The following is a 21,018-nucleotide window of genomic DNA, read 5'->3' as shown; positions in this document are numbered from 1 at the left end:
CTAGCAGAAAGGCGGCTTCATGAAATGGCTCCCTCTTTGGCCTCCCCCACTTTATATGTGGACAGACCTGAATGCAGTCCAGGGATCAATGGATCCCAGTGCAAAAATAAATTAACCTTACATTACACTACAGAACTTGCAACTTCCTCTTCCACCCACAAATCATTCCTGATAAAGATATATATGCATTATGGATATGCAAGCTGTGCTGTAAAGGAACCATTTCCCTATATACATAAATATTTCACAGGAAACTTCTGTGTATGATTAATTTTGCAGGTAGCTCTAAAAAAAATACTCCTCTGGAGCTTAAGAAGATGGAACTGCCTTTCTATCTAGTTTGTTTGGGGAAGAGTTTGCTGATACAAGCACCCCAGTTTCCAGAAGATGAATTACTTAAGCAAAGAGAACTCTGAATAGGTTTGTTACCAGAGTTAAAAAGAGTTTTAAAGTGACACACAAATTGTATCACTCATCATCCTGGTATTAAACCTGTATTAACAGTTTTGAAAGACCTCAAAAGATCGCACAGCAAAATAATCCATGCCTGTATTCACAGGGCTACAAGCACATATAGCTCTAGCATCGCCCAAACCCTGAATGTAGTGATGCAATGTTACGGTTTGAGAGAGGCTACCACACAATTTGAGAATAAGGGAGGTATGTTGCGTTCATATAGCTCTTACCTTTCACAAGAACTTTTGGAACTTTTGTATGGCTGGCACAAAAGGCACTGTAGAGCTTGAAACGATCAGCATAATAAAGGAATGACCCACCCAAGGAAAATAACACTTTCTAGGATCAAGAGAATGGAAAGCAGAGAATTTTAGCTGCTTTGTTTGTTTTTTAATAGTGCATTCAGACATTCTATAAAGTATACAATACTTTTTCTCATCCCTCCACCCATATCATACGACTAGAGCTTTTGAGACCAGAAGGAGAAGGAAGTTGGTAATTCAGAATACAAGGAATGTCTTAAGTATCAACCGATTTCATTGGCAAGCCTCAATTTCAAGCACGATAAGAATGTAAAACAAAAATCGCACAAGACTCCACTTAGAACATTTTTTTGATGAACAACCTTGAAGTGGGGGCGGGAGGGGGGAAGGGCCACTGGAGTTTCCCTCTCTTCCTAATAACATCTTAAAATGAAATGTGAATTCATAGGAATTTATTTATTTATTTATTAAATTAATATACTTCCCTTTACCCAAGGATCCCAGGGCAGTTTATAGTATTTACCCCCCTACATTTTGCCATCTGGACATTTATGATGGATGCTTTTGGGGACCAATAAGAAAACACTGGCCCCTTTGGAGGAAAGTGGACATTTTCATTTCTGAAGGAGGTAGTTCAGAAATCTAGAATTCCCTCCTACCTTCAGAGGGAATGAGGAAAATTTCTGGGTAGCATCCATAGCAACAGACCATCAAAAGCTGCCTCATGAAGGGAGAGATCACTACCAAGAGACTGGCCTTATTATTTATTTAATGCACAGCCCTACAAGAAACCCACACCTAGGGATCATTTACCACACAATCCTGCTCTCTTACTGAGGTCAGATGAAAGTAAAAAACTGAAGAGAACAATCTGCACTTAAATGATAAAGATTTATAGAACATGCACATATTCCCGTTTAGTAATGTTATAACCTAATAATGCAATATTTAAAACATTTTCCAGTTCCTCTGATACTGCTTCTTTGCAATTAGTTTTTACTTTTTTTCTTTACATTTCTTTTATGTATTATGTAATTCCTGGTAACAGGAAAGAGAAGGGTAATAAAGAAGTGGCTTTCTTTTCTGCTTTTTTGTCAAGAGCAAACAGAGCGCAGTTTATAGTTCAGATTTCCAGTGTTATTTTCTAGAAAATGGCACACTAGCCTTGCCTGAACTGAGGTCTTTAAGACAATGAAATTTCTGTTATTTACTCTTCAACAAAAATACAAGTGAGAAACTGGATATGAAAACATCCTTATAGCATACTATGAATTGAATTGAATTAAATTAAATTAAATTAAATTAAATTAATGGAGAGTTAGGAGTAATGCTACTGATTAATTAAAATAAATGCTTACTTTAAACTGGTCAACTTTTTCAAGCTTTTCCAGATCTGGAACCAACCTCACCCCATCTTCAAGCGTTTTCAGGAATTCAACCTGAAATGCCACCATTTCAGTCAAATTTCCAAAGAGAACGTCAAGCTGGTGAGAAAGAAATAGGGAAACATGGCTTGAAAATTATTCCTCTCACATAAAATATGTAACAACACATTATCTCTACATTTTTAGACTCCTAAATGCCAGCAATCTGATTTTAGTATAAAAGTCTAATCCTGCTAACCAGCCTTTATTTGAACATGTTTGCCCTTACAAATCCTTGGCAATATCAGTCATCTGCTTAATTATGCTCAAAAATCCATTTCAGAATTTCATGGTTCGAATCTACATTGCATCTTGTTTAATTTCAGTCAACAAACCTTCCTGAATAATATACTGGGGAAAGTTCCATACCTCTTCTTGAGTGAGGAATGTTTCCTTTTGCAGAGGCATCAGGTATCTCTCCATTAGACAATTTAAATCCTGAAAGTAAAAGAAAATTACTTTAGCTGTATTTTCTCCCAATCCTAGAAAGTACAGGTTTAAAGCATCTTCCTGGAGCTGGTTTGCACATAATGTAAACAGAATTTAGCAAAGCGCTGCTCTGGTTCTCCAGAAGCGGCTTAGTCCTGCTGGCCACATGACCCAGAAGCTGTACGCCGGCTCCCTCGGCCAATAAAGCGAGATGAGCGCCACAACCCCAGAGTCGGCCGCAACTGGACCTAATGGTCAGGGGTCCCCTTTACCCTTTAAAAGAGACTCAGCATGTCTGATCTAAGCATTGGGCTCATACTCTCCCCCACCCCTCTCTTCATTCAGTGTGGCAAAGAAGGGTTTCTACCTTGTTAACCTTCAGTTGCAAAGAACCCCTACTTAGTGAACCATAAATTGTGGTAAAACACAATGATTGGTTAAACAAGCCATCTTAATAAACCATTAGCTAGGTTACATGAGACAGTAAACAAAGCCAAGGCTTACAAGGACCATGCAAACATGTGGGCTCCCAGAGAGCCATTTGCATCCACTTAGCTCCTGCCAGAACTTTGACATCAGCAGGGAATAGAAGAATGCCATGCTCCACCAGGTTTGTGACTAAGAGACAGAAGCTTAACACTGGGGATTTCACAAATAATCTAATGGGAGTGCTTGCAAAGCCGAACATGCTTGGTCTTGTGAGCAGGATACAGAGGAGCAGCTACTACTCCACCTGATTCTAAGTGTCCACCACCACCACCCTTTCTTGTTCACCTCACTAAGCTTATCCAGGACTGGAGAAGATGGGAGCTGGCGGTGGCGATGTTCAGAGCACCTGTGCCCTTGTGAAGATTACACATTCCAGCATCACTTGTGGGAAACTGAGGGTTGTACCAATTTCCCCGCAGGGATGCTAGGATGCGCAGTCCCAAGTGCTTTTCTGGGTCTGCTTCTTCCCTTTCTCCTGCATCAGCTAAGGTTTACAGGCCATGGGGTGGGCAGGTGAAGACAATGGAAGACAGTGGACAGTCCAGTTGCCCATGCATTTTATGTGCAGGCTTCAGGGGAGCACACACAAAGGATCAAGCCCCTTTCAGGGTGAGCGCATCCCTCCACACTGCCTTTTATACATGACTATTAAGCATTTCCCAAAAGCAGCAGTTCACCTTGACATATGTGCGTTCTGTTTCAAGGAGTTCACAAATAACCTTGCGCAGTTTGTCAGCATCGGTTAGCTGTCTTGTAGTGGCTTGCTGAGGCCCAGTAAATTCCTGAGGGGTCACACAAGAGTCAGACGAATTCATCTCATGAAGACTGCGACAAAAAGCAGCAACCTGTTCTGTGCTCTTTAAAATTAAAAACACACATATAGCCGATGTTATTTTCCAGAAACAATGGTGCCATCGTTACCAGTCCCATTGAAATGTCCAGATTAAGCTATCATCATTGTTTCTCCGATTTAAAGCACTTCAAATTACCGGGCTCTTCTAAAGCAAAATGTAGTATATTACATCGACACCATAACAATGCAAATTACACATGATTACTTTTCTAAAGGAACTATGCGATGCTGTACACAAGGTAATTAAAGCATTCTACAAGCCCAGTCCTGAAGCCTGCTGCACTAGGAAATAGCTGCTTAGGACAGGGTTTACCAACTGCTGCATCAGCATAACTTCACAAGAGGTTATATCAACAGTGCAGAAATGTTATTCAGATGTCGCAGTAAGAGAGCTGGCTCAAATGTCCAGGTTTGAGATGCCAATTACTGAGATATTCACACCCTTAGGAGTTTGCTAGAATTGCTTGACACAAGATTGTTCCCAGGAGGCCAAGCAGAGAAGACACTGAATATGCCTTTTATTTTAAACTGACAGGTTTTACTACCACCCGCTTGTTTACCTCATTTGCCATTTTGTTGTTTCTGAGGGAAAGGGGCACGATGGCACTCCACAAAAATTGCCCAGCTGTGCCGCTATCTGGACAGGGATAGACTAATTTCTGTTCTCTATGCTCTGGTAATCTCTAGGTTAGATTACTGCAACATGTTATATGTAGGGCTGCCTCTGAAGACTGTTCAGAAACTTCAACTGGTGGGGGGGCCACTAGGGGCGCATTGGAAGATGGCCGACAATACCATCTCTCCGACCCACACGTGGTAATTAAGAGGCTGTTATGGGAGTAGGCAGCCTCCCTTGTTGCCCCAAGGAAATGGGGAACACTGCCCTTGCCTGCTGTGCCCATAAATCACCCCCTAATTCGAAAGAAGGGGGTGAGGGCCCTAGACAGAATGCCCCCGTGTGGACCTCGGCTCTCCTGGACGCTGTCTCTGATCGCGCACTAGCTGCAGCAATTTGGAATAATTAATTACAAAAGAAGCAAATGCACATATTTCAAGTGAAGAAGGGGAGTGAAGTCTGCTAATTTAAGTGACCTCTGCGAAAGAAGACGACGGGTTGGAGAAACAGGAATATTTTACGATGAAGATACACCAAAGGCTGGGTATGTTGACAACGGGACTGAATGGGGGGGGAACCTTTTTTACTTTCCTTCTATGTGATTTACAAGAACCCCTCCTCGTTAGAATCGTCGGTTGAACTGACCCAAGCAGGATGATTAAGGTCTGTGTGGAGATAAACTTTAACCAAAAGTATGCTTTATGGAGATCGAGAAGCAATAAGAGCTTTTGGAATGGCGCAGCAATTAATTCGGAGTTGCCATCTTGCCAAAGGATTTATAGCCGGGAGGAGGAACGGACCTGTTTTCAGACTGCATTCCTGGTGAATCTCCTCAGAGGTTTTGAGAAAGGAGGCAGATTGGTGAAGATTAATGACGCTAAGACTGTTTTGATGTATGGAAGTGATGTTATATGGAAAACGTCTGGATATGGCTACTGGATAAAAATAATAATATCCACGCAGGATTACAAACTGTTCTAACCAGCTTGTGGAGACTATCAGAGGTCACAAAGAGAAAGGAAAAATATATGAAAATAACAACAAGAGATGTGGAAAAACAAGAAAGGACTGGACAGTACTGTGAACATCATAAGGTTAGATTTGTGGACATTAAAACAGCAGCAAGAAGCAAGAAGTTGATTGGATCCCCTTCGGAACTTGAAATATGGGTACCCCCAACAAAAATTTAAAATTCAGCTGTGTAATTTGGAATTTATGTAATTTGGTTTGATTTGATGTGATTGGTCGGTTAATAAAAAATATTCTTAAAAAAACAAACAGAAACTTCAACTGGTATAGAATTGCCAGGTTGCTCAGTGGGAGAAGACAATTTCAGCATATTACACCAATTCTGGTCCAGCTGAACTGGTTGCCAATTAAGTTTCTGGGCCCAATTCAAAGTGCTGGCTTTGACCAATAAAACCTTAAATGGATTAGGACCTCACTGAGGTGGCTATCCATTTGTGCAATGCTCTCCCTAGGAAGGCTCATCTGGCACCATCATTACTTATCTTTACATGCCAGGTGTTTGTTTGATTAACCTCCTATGGCTTTTTAAATGTGTTGGTGGGAGAAGGGTTATTGATTTATGTTATGAACTGTCCTGTGACCCTCAAATGAAGGGCAGTATACAAATTGAATTAATATGACAACAACAGAAAGGTCCAGAAGAACTGACAATAAGCTAGACTGTTGCTGACCAGAAATGTCAATTAGAGGGTTGGAAGCTTGTAGCCACTATCTGATATCAAGAAAACCGAAGAAGGGGAGTCTCAAAGCAAGAGTTTCTACACAGCCTATTATTAGCTGATAAGCTCAAGAGCAGGAAAGCACAACACATACAGGACAGTCAGTAGAGCATGAGACTCTTAATCTCAGGGTTGAGGGCTGAAGCCCCATGCTGGGCAAAAGATTCTTGTATTGCAGGGGGTTGGACTAGATGACCCTTGGGGTCCCTTCCAACACTCCATTTCTACGATATGCCAGGAGAGTAAACAGGAGCATCTTGGTTGGGGTCAAGGAATATGGAGATCTGAACTGGAAGGGGTGTTTCTGGTTCCAGTTCTTAGAAGAGGGAAATGTATCCTAATCATCCACAGATCATGAGGACCAACTGAACCTCTCCAGCTACCATATGACCCTTGGAGAGCATATCAAAGGCATGTAGGAAACCAGAAAGCAATTGAGTTTGTTTATTGGTATGTAGGATAGATAAGGTTGGGTAATTTAAACAGAGACTTCAGCACAAACTTATTTTTAGAGACTCTCTCCTACTGAATCTTTTTAGGATTTAGCTTGTCAAAGAATCATAGAATCATAGAGTTGGAAGAGACCACAAGGGCCATCGAGTCCAACCCCCTGCCAAGCAGGAAACACCATCAGAGCACTCCTGACATATGGTTGTCAAGCCTCTGCTTAAAGACCTCCAAAGAAGGAGACTCCACCACACTCCTCGGCAGCAAATTCCACTGTCGAACAGCTCTTACTGTCAGGAAGTTCTTCCTAATGTTTAGGTGGAATCTTCTTTCTTGTAGTTTGGATCCATTGCTCCGTGTCCGCTTCTCTGGAGCAGCAGAAAACAACCTTTCTCCCTCCTCTATGTGACATCCTTTTATATATTTGAACATGGCTATCATATCACCCCTTAACCTCCTCTTCTCCAGGCTAAACATGCCCAGCTCCCTTAGCCGTTCCTCATAAGGCATCGTTTCCAGGCCTTTGACCATTTTGGTTGCCCTCCTCTGGACACGTTCCAGTTTGTCAGTGTCCTTCTTGAACTGTGGTGCCCAGAACTGGACACAGTACTCCAGGTGAGGTCTGACCAGAGCAGAATACAGTGGCACTATTACTTCCCTTGATCTAGATGCTATACTCCTATTGATGCAGCCCAGAATTGCATTGGCTTTTTTAGCTGCCGCGTCACACTGTTGGCTCATGTCAAGTTTGTGGTCAACCAAGACTCCTAGATCCTTTTCACATGTACTGCTCTCAAGCCAGGTGTCACCCATCTTGTATTTGTGCCTCTCATTTTTTTTGCCCAAGTGCAATACTTTACATTTCTCCCTGTTAAAATTCATCTTGTTTGTTTTGGCCCAGTTCTCTAATCTGTCAAGGTCGTTTTGAAGTGTGATCCTGTCCTCTGGGGTGTTAGCCACCCCTCCCAGTTTGGTGTCATCTGCAAATTTGATCAGGATGCCCTTGAGTCCATCATCCAAGTCGTTGATAAAGATGTTGAATAAGACCGGGCCCAAGACAGAACCCTGTGGCACCCCACTAGTCACTCTTCTCCAGGATGAAGAGGAAGCATTGATAAGCACCCTTTGGGTTCGGTCAGTCAGCCAGTTACAAATCCACTGAGTGGTAGCATAGTCAAGACCGCATTTTACCAGCTTCTTTACAAGAATATCATGGGGCACCTTGTCAAATGCCTTGCTGAAATCAAGGTAGGCTACATCCACTGCGTTCCCTTCATCTACCAGGCTTGTAATTCTGTCAAAAAACGAGATCAGGTTCGTCTGACATGACTTATTTTTCAGAAATCCATGCTGACTATTGGTGATCACAGCATTCCTTTCTAGGTGCTCACAGACTGTTTGCTTAATGATCTGCTCCAGAATCTTCCCTGGTATTGATGTCAGACTGACTGGGCGGTAATTATTTGAGTCCTCTCTTTTCCCCTTTTTGAAAATAGGGACAACATTTGCCCTCCTCCAGTCTGCCGGGACTTTGCCTGTTCTCCAGGAATTCTCAAAGATGACTGCCAGTGGTTCTGAGATCACATCTGCCAGTTCTTTTAATACTCTTGGATGCAGTTCATCTGGCCCTGGAGACTTGAATACATCTAAATTAGCCAAGTATTCTTGTACTATCTCCTTAGTTATTCTGGGCTGTGTTTCCTCTGCTGAATCATTTGCTCCAAATTCTTCAGGTCGGGCATTGTTTTCTTTATCGGAGAAGACTGAGGCAAAGAAGGCATTGAGGAGTTCAGCCCTTTCTGTGTCCCCTGTTTGCATTTCACCATCTTCTCTTCTGAGTGACCTCACGGTTTCTTTGTTCTTCCTTTTGCTACGAACATACCCATAAAAGCCTTTTTTGTTGCTTTTAACCTCTCTAGCAAGCCTGAGTTCATTCTGTGCTTTAGCTTTTCTGACTTTGTGTCTACACGTGCTGGCTATTTGTTTGAATTCCTCTTTGGTGGTTTCCCCCCTTTTCCATTTTTTGTACACATCCTTTTTTAATCTTAACTCAGTTAAAAGTTCTTTAGTTAGCCACCCTGGCTTCTTTAGGCACCTTCCATGTTTCCGTCTCATTGGTATTGCCTGAAGTTGTGCTTTTACTATCTCCCTCTTAACAAACTCCCAGCCATCATGAACTCCCTTTCCTTTTAGTATTACTGTCCATGGGATCTCACCCAGCACTTCCCTAAGTTTTATGAAGTCAGCTTTCTTAAAGTCAAGAAATTGAGTCCTAGTATGCTTGGCTGCTCCTTTCCGCTGTATAGTAAACTTCAGAAGAGCATGATCACTCGCGCCTAATGATCCTTCCACTTCTACCCCACTAACCAGGTCATCAACATTGGTTAGGACCAGATCTAAAATGGCTGTTCCTCTTGTTGCTTCTCCCACTTTCTGGACAATGAAGTTGTCTGCAAGGCCAGTGAGGAATCTGTTTGACCTTATGCTCTTGGCTGAGTTTGACATCCAGCAACTATCCGGGTAACTGAAGTCCCCCATTACTACTATCTCCCTTGCTTTTGCATGCTTGGCCATCTGTTCCAGGAAGGCATCATCTATGTCCTCCGTTTGGCTTGGGGATCTATAGTAAACTCCCACAATGAGGTCACTGTTATTCTTCTCTCCCTTAATTTTGACCCAAATGCTCTCACTTTGGCTTTGAGGTTCTAAATCTTGGATCTCTTCACCGGTATACACATCCCTGACATATACCGCCACTCCTCCTCCTTTCTTGTCTGGTCTGTTTCTCTGAAATAGATTGTATCCCTCCATTATTACATTCCAATCGTGGGACTTATCCCACCAGGTTTCAGTGATGCCTATTATGTCATATTTAGTTTGCTGTACCAAGAGCTCAAGCTCAAGCTTGTGCTAACAAAAAGCTAAACACACACATACAACACTGACCCAATAAGTTATATAGCTTATGAAAATATTATTTCATATTGCAATATGTGTGTGTATGTATTTATCATACAATGTGTATGTAATATACACACGTATTCCACCAAGTTTGCATTTGATTGTGAAGTTTATGGTTTGCTGAACCAGAAACAGAGCTCTATTGCCTTATTGAATATTGTGTTTTGTTTTTTGTGTGATTCCCATGAAGACCAATGAATTTAAATACATGACAAAAGGCTTATGAGGCCAGAAGGTTTATAAGCCAGCAGGGGTTATATGGACATGCCTAACACAATTTTGATTGCTTAGAAAAAGGACCACCATGGTTGTGCAAATTGCAGTGGTCACCCATAAAGCCAAGCCCCACACAGAGGAACCGTTTGACACACAAGACATCAAAGCACAAACACAAGTTTTAAAGAGAACTACAATCATGGACTTATTGACAGGGCATGTCAATATCCTGACAAATACCAGTTCATAACCATTTTCAGAAGTTTTTACACAAACTTTTCTATCTTTAGACAAATTGCCTGCTATTATATCCAGAAGGAACAACACGTGATTCTTTAACATGCCAAAGATACAAAATACAACCGAAAAACTGTACATGGAATTCTTAGCTGCTATAAGCATGAGCTTTCATAGGCAAGAATCTACTTCATCTGAGACCTACTTAATCACATATCTTTAAAGTTAACTGATAGTAAAAGCAATAATTATCTCATCCACTAATATGGATCTTTTCTTGAAAAATATGTGTATTAAAGATAAGCATTTATTACATATTTTAAAGAGAAGTAGTAATTGCTGGAGATCCAAATTGTCATTCACTTCGGTTGGCCATAATCTGCATTTTTAGGCTTGCAGAATTGGATGCACCCAAGGACCAATAAAAGCCACATTAGAAATGCTTCCCCCCCCCTTTCCACAATACAATAACATTTTGCTCCCCAAGATTTCTACCTCATCCAACTATAAAACAGCTGAATCTCAAATTTCATTGCTTATTTAATGTTCTTTCAGCTGGATAACAAATTTCACCCCCATCTCACCTTGTGTGATATTCTGGTGACCCAGATTATTGCATGTTCAAGGCAAGACTTGGAAAATCACTCAATTTGCTTTGATAGCATCAGCCAATTATTCCTTTAAAATGCAGCATAACAACATAACATTCTCTCATTATTTCCGCTATATGGTAGATCTCACCATATGAAGCATATGCCGAAGAGAATCAGAAGCTCTCCCAGTGCCTTCATTTCTGGGCTTACGTTTAACTCTCCAATAAACTGACATCACCAAAACGATGTTACTCTGACAATACCATTATTCGCCATTTTCAGCAATAAAAAATGGACGGAGGGTAGACACACCCCACATCGAGATTTCTTGACCTACTTTACGGGTAAAAAAAAAAATACATATTCTCATTCCAATTCATAGTATTTCTGACTGCTGGATACCTTCTTGCATGTTAATGAGAATGGGCAGCTACCGGATTCCTCTTGTATTCCTCTTCAGACTTTACACGCTCAATAGAGTCAACTAGAATGAAATTCTCTGATTTAAGCTGCAGAGTCAGTCCTTAATTCTCCCTTTCAAGGAGCTTTCGAAAAAGTACTCAAGCAAGGACAGCTTAAACTTGAAAGGAAGAAGCAAAATCCCCGGTGGAAAATAAATGTCTATTGCCTGAGGCTCCGGAGAGCTGATTGGCTACAACCTGTGCTGCACAAGAATATTAACATTTCCAGAAATAAAGCAGGTTGCCAATTAGAAATCTTTGAAAGCCAATAGCTGGTAAGAAGTTTAGGTAAGATATTTTACAAATCATACTAGTAGACGGTGAGAGAACGTAATTAATGTGCTTTGAATGCAAGAAACAAAATGACTGTCCTTCATTGCTAAAATATAAGGGGGAAACATGTTCAAAATACTTTGATAATTTGAACAAAAATCATGACTCTTTGCTACCATCGCTAGCTAATTAACTGCAGTGCTAAGATACAGCTGCCTTAATTTAGATGAAAGGTAACAAACGACCAGCAGTTTTTTCTCCCCAAAAGGGGATTTGAAATCAAAATATCAAGTCAAAACAGGGCAGAGGGTGCATTTTACACCCACACAACCAAATCAGCACAGCTCATTTCAGGAATGATTAGTACAAAATATATTTGCCCATTCAGAGTGGGTACTATCCACACTCTAATTTAGCTTTGTGATATCATTATGTAGGAAAATTAGAGTTAACAGGTTTCCTGACAACTTCATGCAGAAAACCAGATTTGGCTATGTCACGAATGAAGAAAGACAGAAAACCAAATCAGAGTATGGACAGTGCTTTTTGCTCTTGCTCTGAATTAGCACCATGGTGTTGTCACTTAGCCAATCTGATGGGCTGTAATGACAGGTTGTTATCGTGATGGCCATGTGATCCCTGACTGGCTCAGATTCTCTAAAGAAGAAGCCCTTTGAGCTTTTCGTTTGCTTGCTTTAAATTATACTGAGCCTGTGGATTGGGGAGAGAAGCAGCCCCCAAAAGAGGGGGGGGCTATACCAGAGAAGCAAGGGGGGGCTATATAAAACTTTTCAGCCTCTTGAAATCTCCTTTCCACCCCCAAAAAACATTTTCATGGGTACCAATTCAACCCATCTGTGTGTACATATATGTACATCGTGTGTATTACAGGATAATACAATGGTTCTCCTCCCGCAGTGTGCATCTCAGTGACAACCAGACCACCCGCGGTCAGATGTGAATTGAACAGCACAATGCTGTTAAAGTGTGATGGGGTTTTTTTTTGGCAGAAAGCAAAGAGATGCAGTTGGAAACATCATCGGGATGAGAGGTCAACCAAATCCTTCCTTCTAGAGGTTTGCTTTTCCCAGCTTCATCCTATATTGCAGTACATCAATTTTGTCCAAAAGAAATAAATGAATACCATCAACACACACACACACACACACACACACACACACACACACCATACTTCCAATCCTGGATCAAGCCTAAGAAGGTTTGTTCTTTTCTATACTACTGACCTAAGTATGTGTAGTTCAAGGCGGCTAATAAACATTTTGGGTAGGCATTTAAGGCTTATTAGAAACACTGTCCTATGAAGACTAATGATGCAACTGATATAACATAGTCTGCAGAAGAAATCTAATTGTAGATGTACAAAAGCACATTTAGTGTTGTACAAGGAAGGTGCTATTGCTGGAAAGATTTGATTTAATTCAGCACAAATATAATGCTATGATAGAATTAGGAACGAAGTACGTAAAAGAACCACTTTTCAAGCATACACCCACATAAGGTTAATCAAGTGAGCTCCTATAATCTTTTGTTATTAAAGAGTCATAAATCACATAAAAATACAGGAAGAATGTGATGAGTGCTATTGTGCTATGCGGTATAGCATTATATATGAACTATTCAACTCAAAATATGAATTCATTTGCAATGCTTCATTTGCAATGTTTAACACAGGTTAAACAAGCAGTGTAAACACACACCTTTAAAACCTTGAGCAAAAATCCAGAATGAATTCAAAAGTATGTCTCTCTTTATAAACAAAACATGCATTTCAGCATTTTAAGAGCACATTAAATAAATGGCATTTCGTTTATACAAAGCAGGTTTCCATTCCTTATTGTATTCTTCTGCTACAGAAGAGATTACACAAGTTAGAAAGGTATTACACTCGTCTACTGAGTATTAATGACTCAGCTAGTTTTAAAAAGTTGGTCATCAACGATGTATGTTTTGCTACATAGAGCTGACAAGCTACTGCATTTTCCCCTAATATACATATTTATTAACCTTAAAAACGTATCTTTAATCTAAGAGGTGGGTTCCTAAACTGTGGTCCATGGACCAGCAGTAGTCTGAGCTTCATTTAAATGGTCCACGTCATGTCCACATTAAATATTCATATTGATTCCTAATTGTATGTTTATTGATTCTTTTATTTCTTATTTTATTGCACAACAATCTGAATTCTACAGATATGAATTCTACAGATATGAAACAAAAGAAGCATAAACAGACAATTAAAAATAATACTTTATCCATCAAAGTGCACTGCAATTGCTACAACAGGCAGAATAATAATTAAGGGATCCCACCAAGACCATCAGCAATATTCAAGTGGTCTATGGGGGAGAAAGTTTGGGACCACTGATCTAAGACATCTGCAGCTGAAAAGAAGAAAACCTCAGGACATGACCACTGTAGTTTGCAAAATGTAAAAATCTAGATAAGAGCACAAACACCAACATAAGAATATTTTAAAACTATGAACCAGTTTCCTACTACTCACTTTTAAAAATGAGACATACCCTTTCTAAACACCTTATTAATCCAGCAAAGACCATACTTAACGTTTTAAGATCTACATACCTCTAGAGGTCAGAACTTCCCTTCTTTTCTAAGCCAGAAAACCCACCCAGCATCACTTACTATAATAGGTCCTGCAGGAAACCAGAGTGCAAACTTCAACAGCCTCCTGCTTGTCATATGAGCTCTGCATCTGAGCTCTAGTAGCTGATGCAATTTTGCAGCTGCTTCAAGCTTGGGAATACCTCCTGCTAGCAGACTTCCACTGTCTAGCTATCAAAGGAAGGGCTATAGGCTAGTTAGACAAAGGGGCAGGAAATCTGAGGCCATGAGGTTTTTCCTTCCTTTCCACTATGATATCCTAACAACACCATTTGTGGATTAATTCGTAACCAAGAGCGACCTCCCACAAGATTAATTTCTTACCTGGATACAATTTTGAGATTGGATATTTAATGTAACTCACATAAATATAGTCACATACGATAATTACACACACATTTATTTTATTACGTGTACACCCCATGATATACCACCAAATTCAGCTTCCTGCCTTGTGTTAATAAATATTAAAGTGCTTGTCACATGTGACAACCTGCATGTATTACAAACGTGGAATTTCATTCACAAAAAGTGGCATTCATTTAATAAATTTGTATTATGTGAAGCTGTCCTCAGGCAGAAGTTGTAATTAGTAAACTATTCTGGGGAAACCATTGCAATACAGGGACACAAAAGGAAGCTCAGACCTGCTTACCTTATCTGTTACTAATTATCAGAAAAATTCTGAAAGAGTTACATGTTTTCAGCGGAGTGTAAAATGAAGGCACTCATCAGACAACTTTTGAAATGCATGTCCTTTTAAAGTTGAATTGTATTTTTGCACACACAGTTACAAAAAACAACAAGCTCGTCTTCACAAAGCACCCACAAAAATAAACTAGGATGCTCATATGTTAATAAGCTCCCAATTGGGATGGGCATCCCAATTAACAATCCATTTGTTTGGTCAGTTTATCTTAATTGTTGAGTTCCACTGCAATCAAAAGGTAGAACACCTAACATTTCTTTCCATTTAGGATGCCACCATGAAAGCTCTGCAACAAGCAAAAATATATTTGAGCATATCATATATTAAGAATTATAAGCAGAGGCAGGGGTGCATGTGAAAATGTGGCAAGTGGCATTCAGGGAGATTCACAACCAAAGAAAAGGGGCTGTAGTGTTTTATATTCAAAATCATTATTACCACACCACACCCACCCATGATGGGCGAAGGGGGAGCATTTGGGTACAGCAGGTGGTGTCGAGCTATAATCAAGGCTCTAATTGGGTTCATTCCATATCATGTAAACACTTTAAAAAAAACACCCCAAGGTAAACATTATCCTGGAAGAGACGCTCTAATCGCACACAGCTGTGAAGTCAGCATGCCAGCTTTTAGCCTGCAGTGATTCTGCTATTTACAATGTGAAAATGAAAGTTTCACACCTTGCCAGTTTTATCACCCTCACTGGACGACTCCAAGACATGCACTTCTGCCTCTTCTGGAGTTGTCTCAGCACAGCTGTCCTGATCATTGCAGAACAAGTGTCCTGTTAGGATGAGACAGAAGTGAGAAATAACGGGTTGAACAACAATTCAGAAGTGCAACACAGCAAACACTGTTATGTCATGAGCAAACACAAACACCTTTTAGCTCTCCAGTGCCATTATTAGAGCACGCTTCACTTAGATCACTTGAAACTGCCATTAATGGAGCCTATTACTATTTGCAAAAAGTACACATTGGAGTGGGGGGGGTCCAGAGTAAAACTGAGTATTTTTCATAGCCTTGTGTGTAGTGTTGCTTGCATGAAATAACAAACATTTACGACACTATATCTGGAATGGGAGCAGTAATCATGAGATGACTAGATACGTATTTAAAATTACCTACATTCTGCTCTAATAAGTAATACATTATGTTCATATATAGCTTCCAGAAATACCTTGAAGAGCTCAAAATAAAATACCGTATCTCAGATGGGCATAACTGCTTTTATTGGTCATTAAATGGTTGTTTTAATTTCATTGTCCTTGGCCACTTTGAGTTCTGCTGAGGTAAGGCGGGCTATAAATGTTTTAAATAAATACATAATGAACAAGCAGTTTGCCAAATGCACCATGCAAATTGCCATGTGATCCACTGGTACATGCCATAGGCTTTTAACATTCTGCTGGCAAATTGTTTCTTAACAACCTGAAAATTTGATATAATAATTGATATTATTTGATATAATAGGCAAACTCACCATTGCTATGTCAGTTTTAAGTCTGTTGATGCAACATGCTGAAGAGAGCAAAACTCAGCAAGAACAATGGTGTATTTGTTTCATATATGACTCAAATCAAGAAGATACCTCAAATAATTGAGATCAAAGCTGAAGTAAAATCCCTAATTGTTCAACTGGCTTGATTACTTGAGAATAGTTTTTAAATAATTATAAAAAATCTAACACCATGGCACTGAAAATATATTACTTGAATAATAGATTTCAGTATTTAATCAAAATAGTACCTATTTTTTAAAATGCCACCAACATATCCAAGCTTGTTTGAGCAGCTTCATTTTGTCTACTATGATCAACAGTCCCTTTAAAGCCTTGTGGAATCTCACCCTATTCTGATGAGCCTAATACTTTTTATAGTTATCTGGGCCTTCTTTCCTGTTATAGGAAAAACGTGCCTTAATCTACTTCCTGCAGTATAGACTCCAGTCCCAGATAGAGAGAAAATGTTCATTTGGGCCTTAAGTGAACAGCTGAACACATGGAATGCTTTTTACTGTCTGCATCTATTTATTGGCTAATATATGTTTGTGTGTACAAATAATTTCTACTGCTTGATATCATCAAATACTTAAGCAGTTTACAAAAAATGGAATGCAAAAACATTCAATAAAATTTCCTAAAACCAAAACTGTGTCTCACAAATAAAAATGAGTCATGTGTTATTGTGCATGTACACACACACACACACACACACAAACAAACATACAAACATTCACACACAGAGCTGTCCCTATCAATTTAATGAAACCATATATTTTTACAATTGCTATTTAAACACAGTGCAGTAGTGTATGTTTGCAGTTCACATTTTAAAAACTTTTTATGGCACTCTGTAGTACTATGAAACCCTGGAAAAGACAGGGAGCAACAGCATGCTTCTTGTTCACATGAAACTGCAGCTTCATTTATTGTTTAGTGTGATGTGTGAACCAGACCACCGGGCCCAACCAAAATTGCACCAGGGATTTACGCACATGAATTATTCAAGTTACTATCTGGCTTGGATAATATACAGCCCTCAGTGAGGAGCATCTGACAGTGCAGTAGGTCATATAAGAAGCTTCCTGGACATGGCCAGAACAATGTTACTTCACAGAAAGTAACCACCCTGAGACCCCCAGGTATAGGGCGGAAAATAAATTCAATAAATGAAATAATAAAAAATAAAAAAGTGTGGCTTTAAACTCTGCTGGCTACAAAACGTTCACTCTGGAATCCTTAAAAAGTGAGATTTGAAAACAAGAATGAATGTTATTAAAAATTCATTTCCTGCTTCTTGAAGCTTTCCCTCCCTATGCTATGCAGTGCAAAGGGGCTCAGGAACAAGGTTGGCTGATGGTCCTGCACCTTGGTGCTTTGCTGATATACAGCATGGGGATAGGGGTCAACCATGGAAGCACGTACCTTCTTCCAACCTAATGCACACTTCCAGGAGATTATATCCTGTTCAGGGCTCAAGCAGGTCAGTTCCCACTCCCCCTTTTCTTTCTCCTCAGTTTTCACCTTATACTTCATACATGTTGTTCCTCAACTGACCTCAACCATAGACTAACTTGTGCTTCTTCTTCTGCTGCTCTTTTCTTCTTCTTCTTCTTCTTCTTCTTCTTCTTCTTCTTCTTTTCATTTTTTTTTTTTTTTGCGGAAGTTGCAAACACCAGTGATATCCCACAGTTCGTGACTATCTTTCCTACCATGCAAAAAGCCTTATCTTTTGTGCTGGAAAGCAGAAAAAGGAAAGATCTGGGGAGCTTCCTGTCTAGCTGCATATTGAGCTTGTGTTTTCACACACAGGTGATACGGCACAGCTAACTAGTGGCTGTTATCCCATACTTTCCACTACAATTTCCCATCACTTTTCTCTCAATACTTTTTGCGGCTTGAAAAGTCACAAGAAAATTGTGCTTAGAAAGTGTAGGATAGCAACCAAATTTCGTACAAACAGCCTGCCTGTTGGGAAGCACCTGGGCTTTTCTGGTAAAATATTCACACAAACAAGGTGAATCTATTGCTTCCCTTCCTTTCTTACCTGAACTCTTATTTCACTATGAACATTTAGGACCACAATGACTTAAAAAGCGTATTTCTTAGGATTTGTTTGTGCTTGTTTTGCCACTAAGATACTGCAAGTTTCCTGGTGAACACAGTAGTGTATGGAAGATGCTACAGTCTGTGGGCATACAAGGACATGCTTTGAAGGCCTGCTGTCGGAATCTAATTCCTCAGTCAGTATGAACTGCATGTTCACAGGCACTTGACTCCCCTATTCATGTTAGCTGGCTAGAGAAAGGTCCATTCCTCACTGCATCATTAAGAACATTTTCATCTTTGTTCTGTTATTAACCAAGCATGTTCAGTGGACAAATGAATCCTACACAGAACCGCTTTCATGTAGGACACTGCTGCCATCTTGTGGCAAAACAGAGAGACACTTTCGAAAGCTGCCATAGCCCAAAAACTAAGCAATGTTTGGAACTTTTCAAATGTATCAATGTTTGCATCAGGTTTGCCTGGCAGTAGTATACGTGAAGAAGTGTTTTTTAAAAAAATAAATAAAAATAAAAAGATGTTTGGAAGAGAGGTGGAGGAAGACACCGCAAGAGAAACATACGATTAAAAACTTTTAAAAAGTATCCTTTAAAATTGCAGCAGCTTCTGTTTTTGAAAGCAGCAAGTGTCTTTTATAGAACTGAAGAGTTGGAAGATTCAAAAATGTAAGCCCACAATGCTAGTAAACATGGGTACCTTGGCTATTGCCAACAGAGCGCAATGGACTGTCGGTCAGGTCAAGTGAACCATCTGTGCGGCGTTGTGGCAGCTGCATTAGTTTCTGCCCTGCCTGTCTCTCAGGATAAGTCCGTACTGTAAGGCACAGAGAAGGCTGAACAAGAACATCTCTTAGCATGGCTGAATTCAAGTCTTCAGCAGCTTTCTTGTTGATTTCAACGATCTCATCACCAGCTTTCAGGCCTGCAAAGAGAAAGCAGAAAATCAAGAGTCATACTCAAAAGTTATCCATCAGAGTTGGATTTCTATTCAGCATTTAAGATTTCATGTCTGCCTAAGGTAGGGTTGGCTAACCTGTGGTCCTCCAGATCTTGTGGGACTCCAGCTCCTATCAGCCCCAGTCAGGAATGATGGGAGTTGGAGTCAAGAAGCATCTGGAGGGCCACTTCTGGCCTATATGCTATTTCTTTCAAACAAGAAACTTTTCTTTATTGAAAACCCCTTTTAGGGCACAAACCATAAAGATGCGCTGTAATGATGCAACAGCCCAGTCCAGCCAAGCCAAGTGTGTCTGGCAACATGAGGTTCAGTCCAGCATGGCAGAGCATTCTGGGTACTGTGCTCCATGTTTTACAATCTTGATTTTATTTGTCCATTCAATCATTTTATTAGAAAATAAGAATTATGTACATTTTACAAGTGGAAAAACTAAGACCAAGAAAGGTAAGTAACTCACCCAAGAGCACTACGTCAGTTCATGACTGAACAGAGAACTGAGCCCCTTTTAATTTATTTAGTATTGCAAGAATACTAAAATTAAGTTGTAATGATTGTGTGAAGGTTTCCAATGGTAGGATAAATGTCATAATTTTTAAAAAAATCAAAAGGAATGTATATTGCTGTCTAGTTTAAGTTCTCACGTTAAGATATTCATGTTCTCAAAACATGCATGTAGATAGATATTTGAAAAAGAAGTAAACATAATGTGATTTATCCCTGCCCCAACCCTCTTCAGAGGTTACTTCTTGTGATCACTTGAGTTACTTCTCCTAAATCAACATGAAACAAAACTATCACAAGCTATTAAGATGCAGCAAAGGGAAGAATATCAACCTTCAGTGTCCAGAAAGATGTACAGTGGTACCTCATTTTACATACCGTCCCCCTTATGAATGCTTTGGGTTACACACTCTGCTGACCCAGAAGTAGATGTCCCTTGTTGCAAACTTTGCCCCATGATGCAAGCGGAAGTCGCACGCCAGCGGCGCAGCAGCAGCGGGAGGCGCCATTAATGAAAGCGCACCTCATGTTACGAGTGGTTTCTGGTTATGAGCCGCTGTGCGATTTCTGTTCTGTTCTCATCCTGAAGCAACGTTTTTAACCCAAGATACTATTTCTGGTTTAGCGGAGTCTGTAACATGAAGCGTCTATAACCTGAAGCATCTGTAACCCAAGCGTCTGTACCACAGTATAGTCAACCTTCAACATAACTGTGTTACCAGCTTTACAATAAATTCATCTTTTAAAATTAAGAGACGGACTGAACAGTATCATAATTTGGAAGGTACTGGAGTTACACTTTTTGTCACCATTCCTAATTGATTTTTGGTCTAGGTGCAATGGAGATCTGGTATAATCTTGAATAGCAGAAAGAGGAAAGGGCTCCTTTTGTTGATCACTGAAAAAGTTTTAAAGGGAAATACAACACCCCCTGGCACCCTACCTTTTTTGAAAGCCAGGCCTGTCTCTTTGACACTGTTTACATGGAGCCGCCGAATCCCCTCTTCTTCCACAGAGGACAGAGAAAAGCCTGTTGAAATATCCAGTGGCAAAACTGAGAACCATTTGATTTAATTTCACAAAAAGATCCATTCCATTAACTTTGCTTTAATCAAGTAAAACCATTTCTTTACGTGGTCAAATTTTACCAAACTCCCACCATTATTCATATAGT

At 40.0% G+C, this 21,018-nt stretch overlaps 1 protein-coding gene across 14 annotated transcripts in view; it reads right to left on the bottom strand.

The window, feature by feature from the left end:
- Positions 1-21,018, bottom strand: part of TIAM1 (TIAM Rac1 associated GEF 1) — a 188,100-nt gene that overhangs the window by 15,100 nt on the left and 151,982 nt on the right. For 13 of the 14 annotated variants that reach the window (XM_083611258.1, XM_083611255.1, XM_083611250.1 and 10 more), the window contains 7 exons: positions 20,788-20,874; positions 19,083-19,307; positions 15,499-15,602; positions 3,739-3,918; positions 2,513-2,581; positions 2,078-2,203; positions 687-795 (listed from right to left, as the gene is read on the bottom strand). In XM_083611258.1, coding sequence (XP_083467384.1) covers positions 687-795; positions 2,078-2,203; positions 2,513-2,581; positions 3,739-3,918; positions 15,499-15,602; positions 19,083-19,307; positions 20,788-20,874 — 900 coding nt within the window. The remainder of the gene's footprint in view (positions 1-686; positions 796-2,077; positions 2,204-2,512; positions 2,582-3,738; positions 3,919-15,498; positions 15,603-19,082; positions 19,308-20,787; positions 20,875-21,018) is intronic. The other variant, XM_083611249.1, reaches the window with a different exon arrangement.

This window comes from Podarcis filfolensis, assembly GCF_964270895.1.
Source record: "Podarcis filfolensis genome assembly, chromosome: 4".
In the NCBI taxonomy this organism is placed as follows: domain Eukaryota; kingdom Metazoa; phylum Chordata; class Lepidosauria; order Squamata; family Lacertidae; genus Podarcis; species Podarcis filfolensis.
This window is presented reverse-complemented; position numbering and strand designations above follow the sequence as displayed.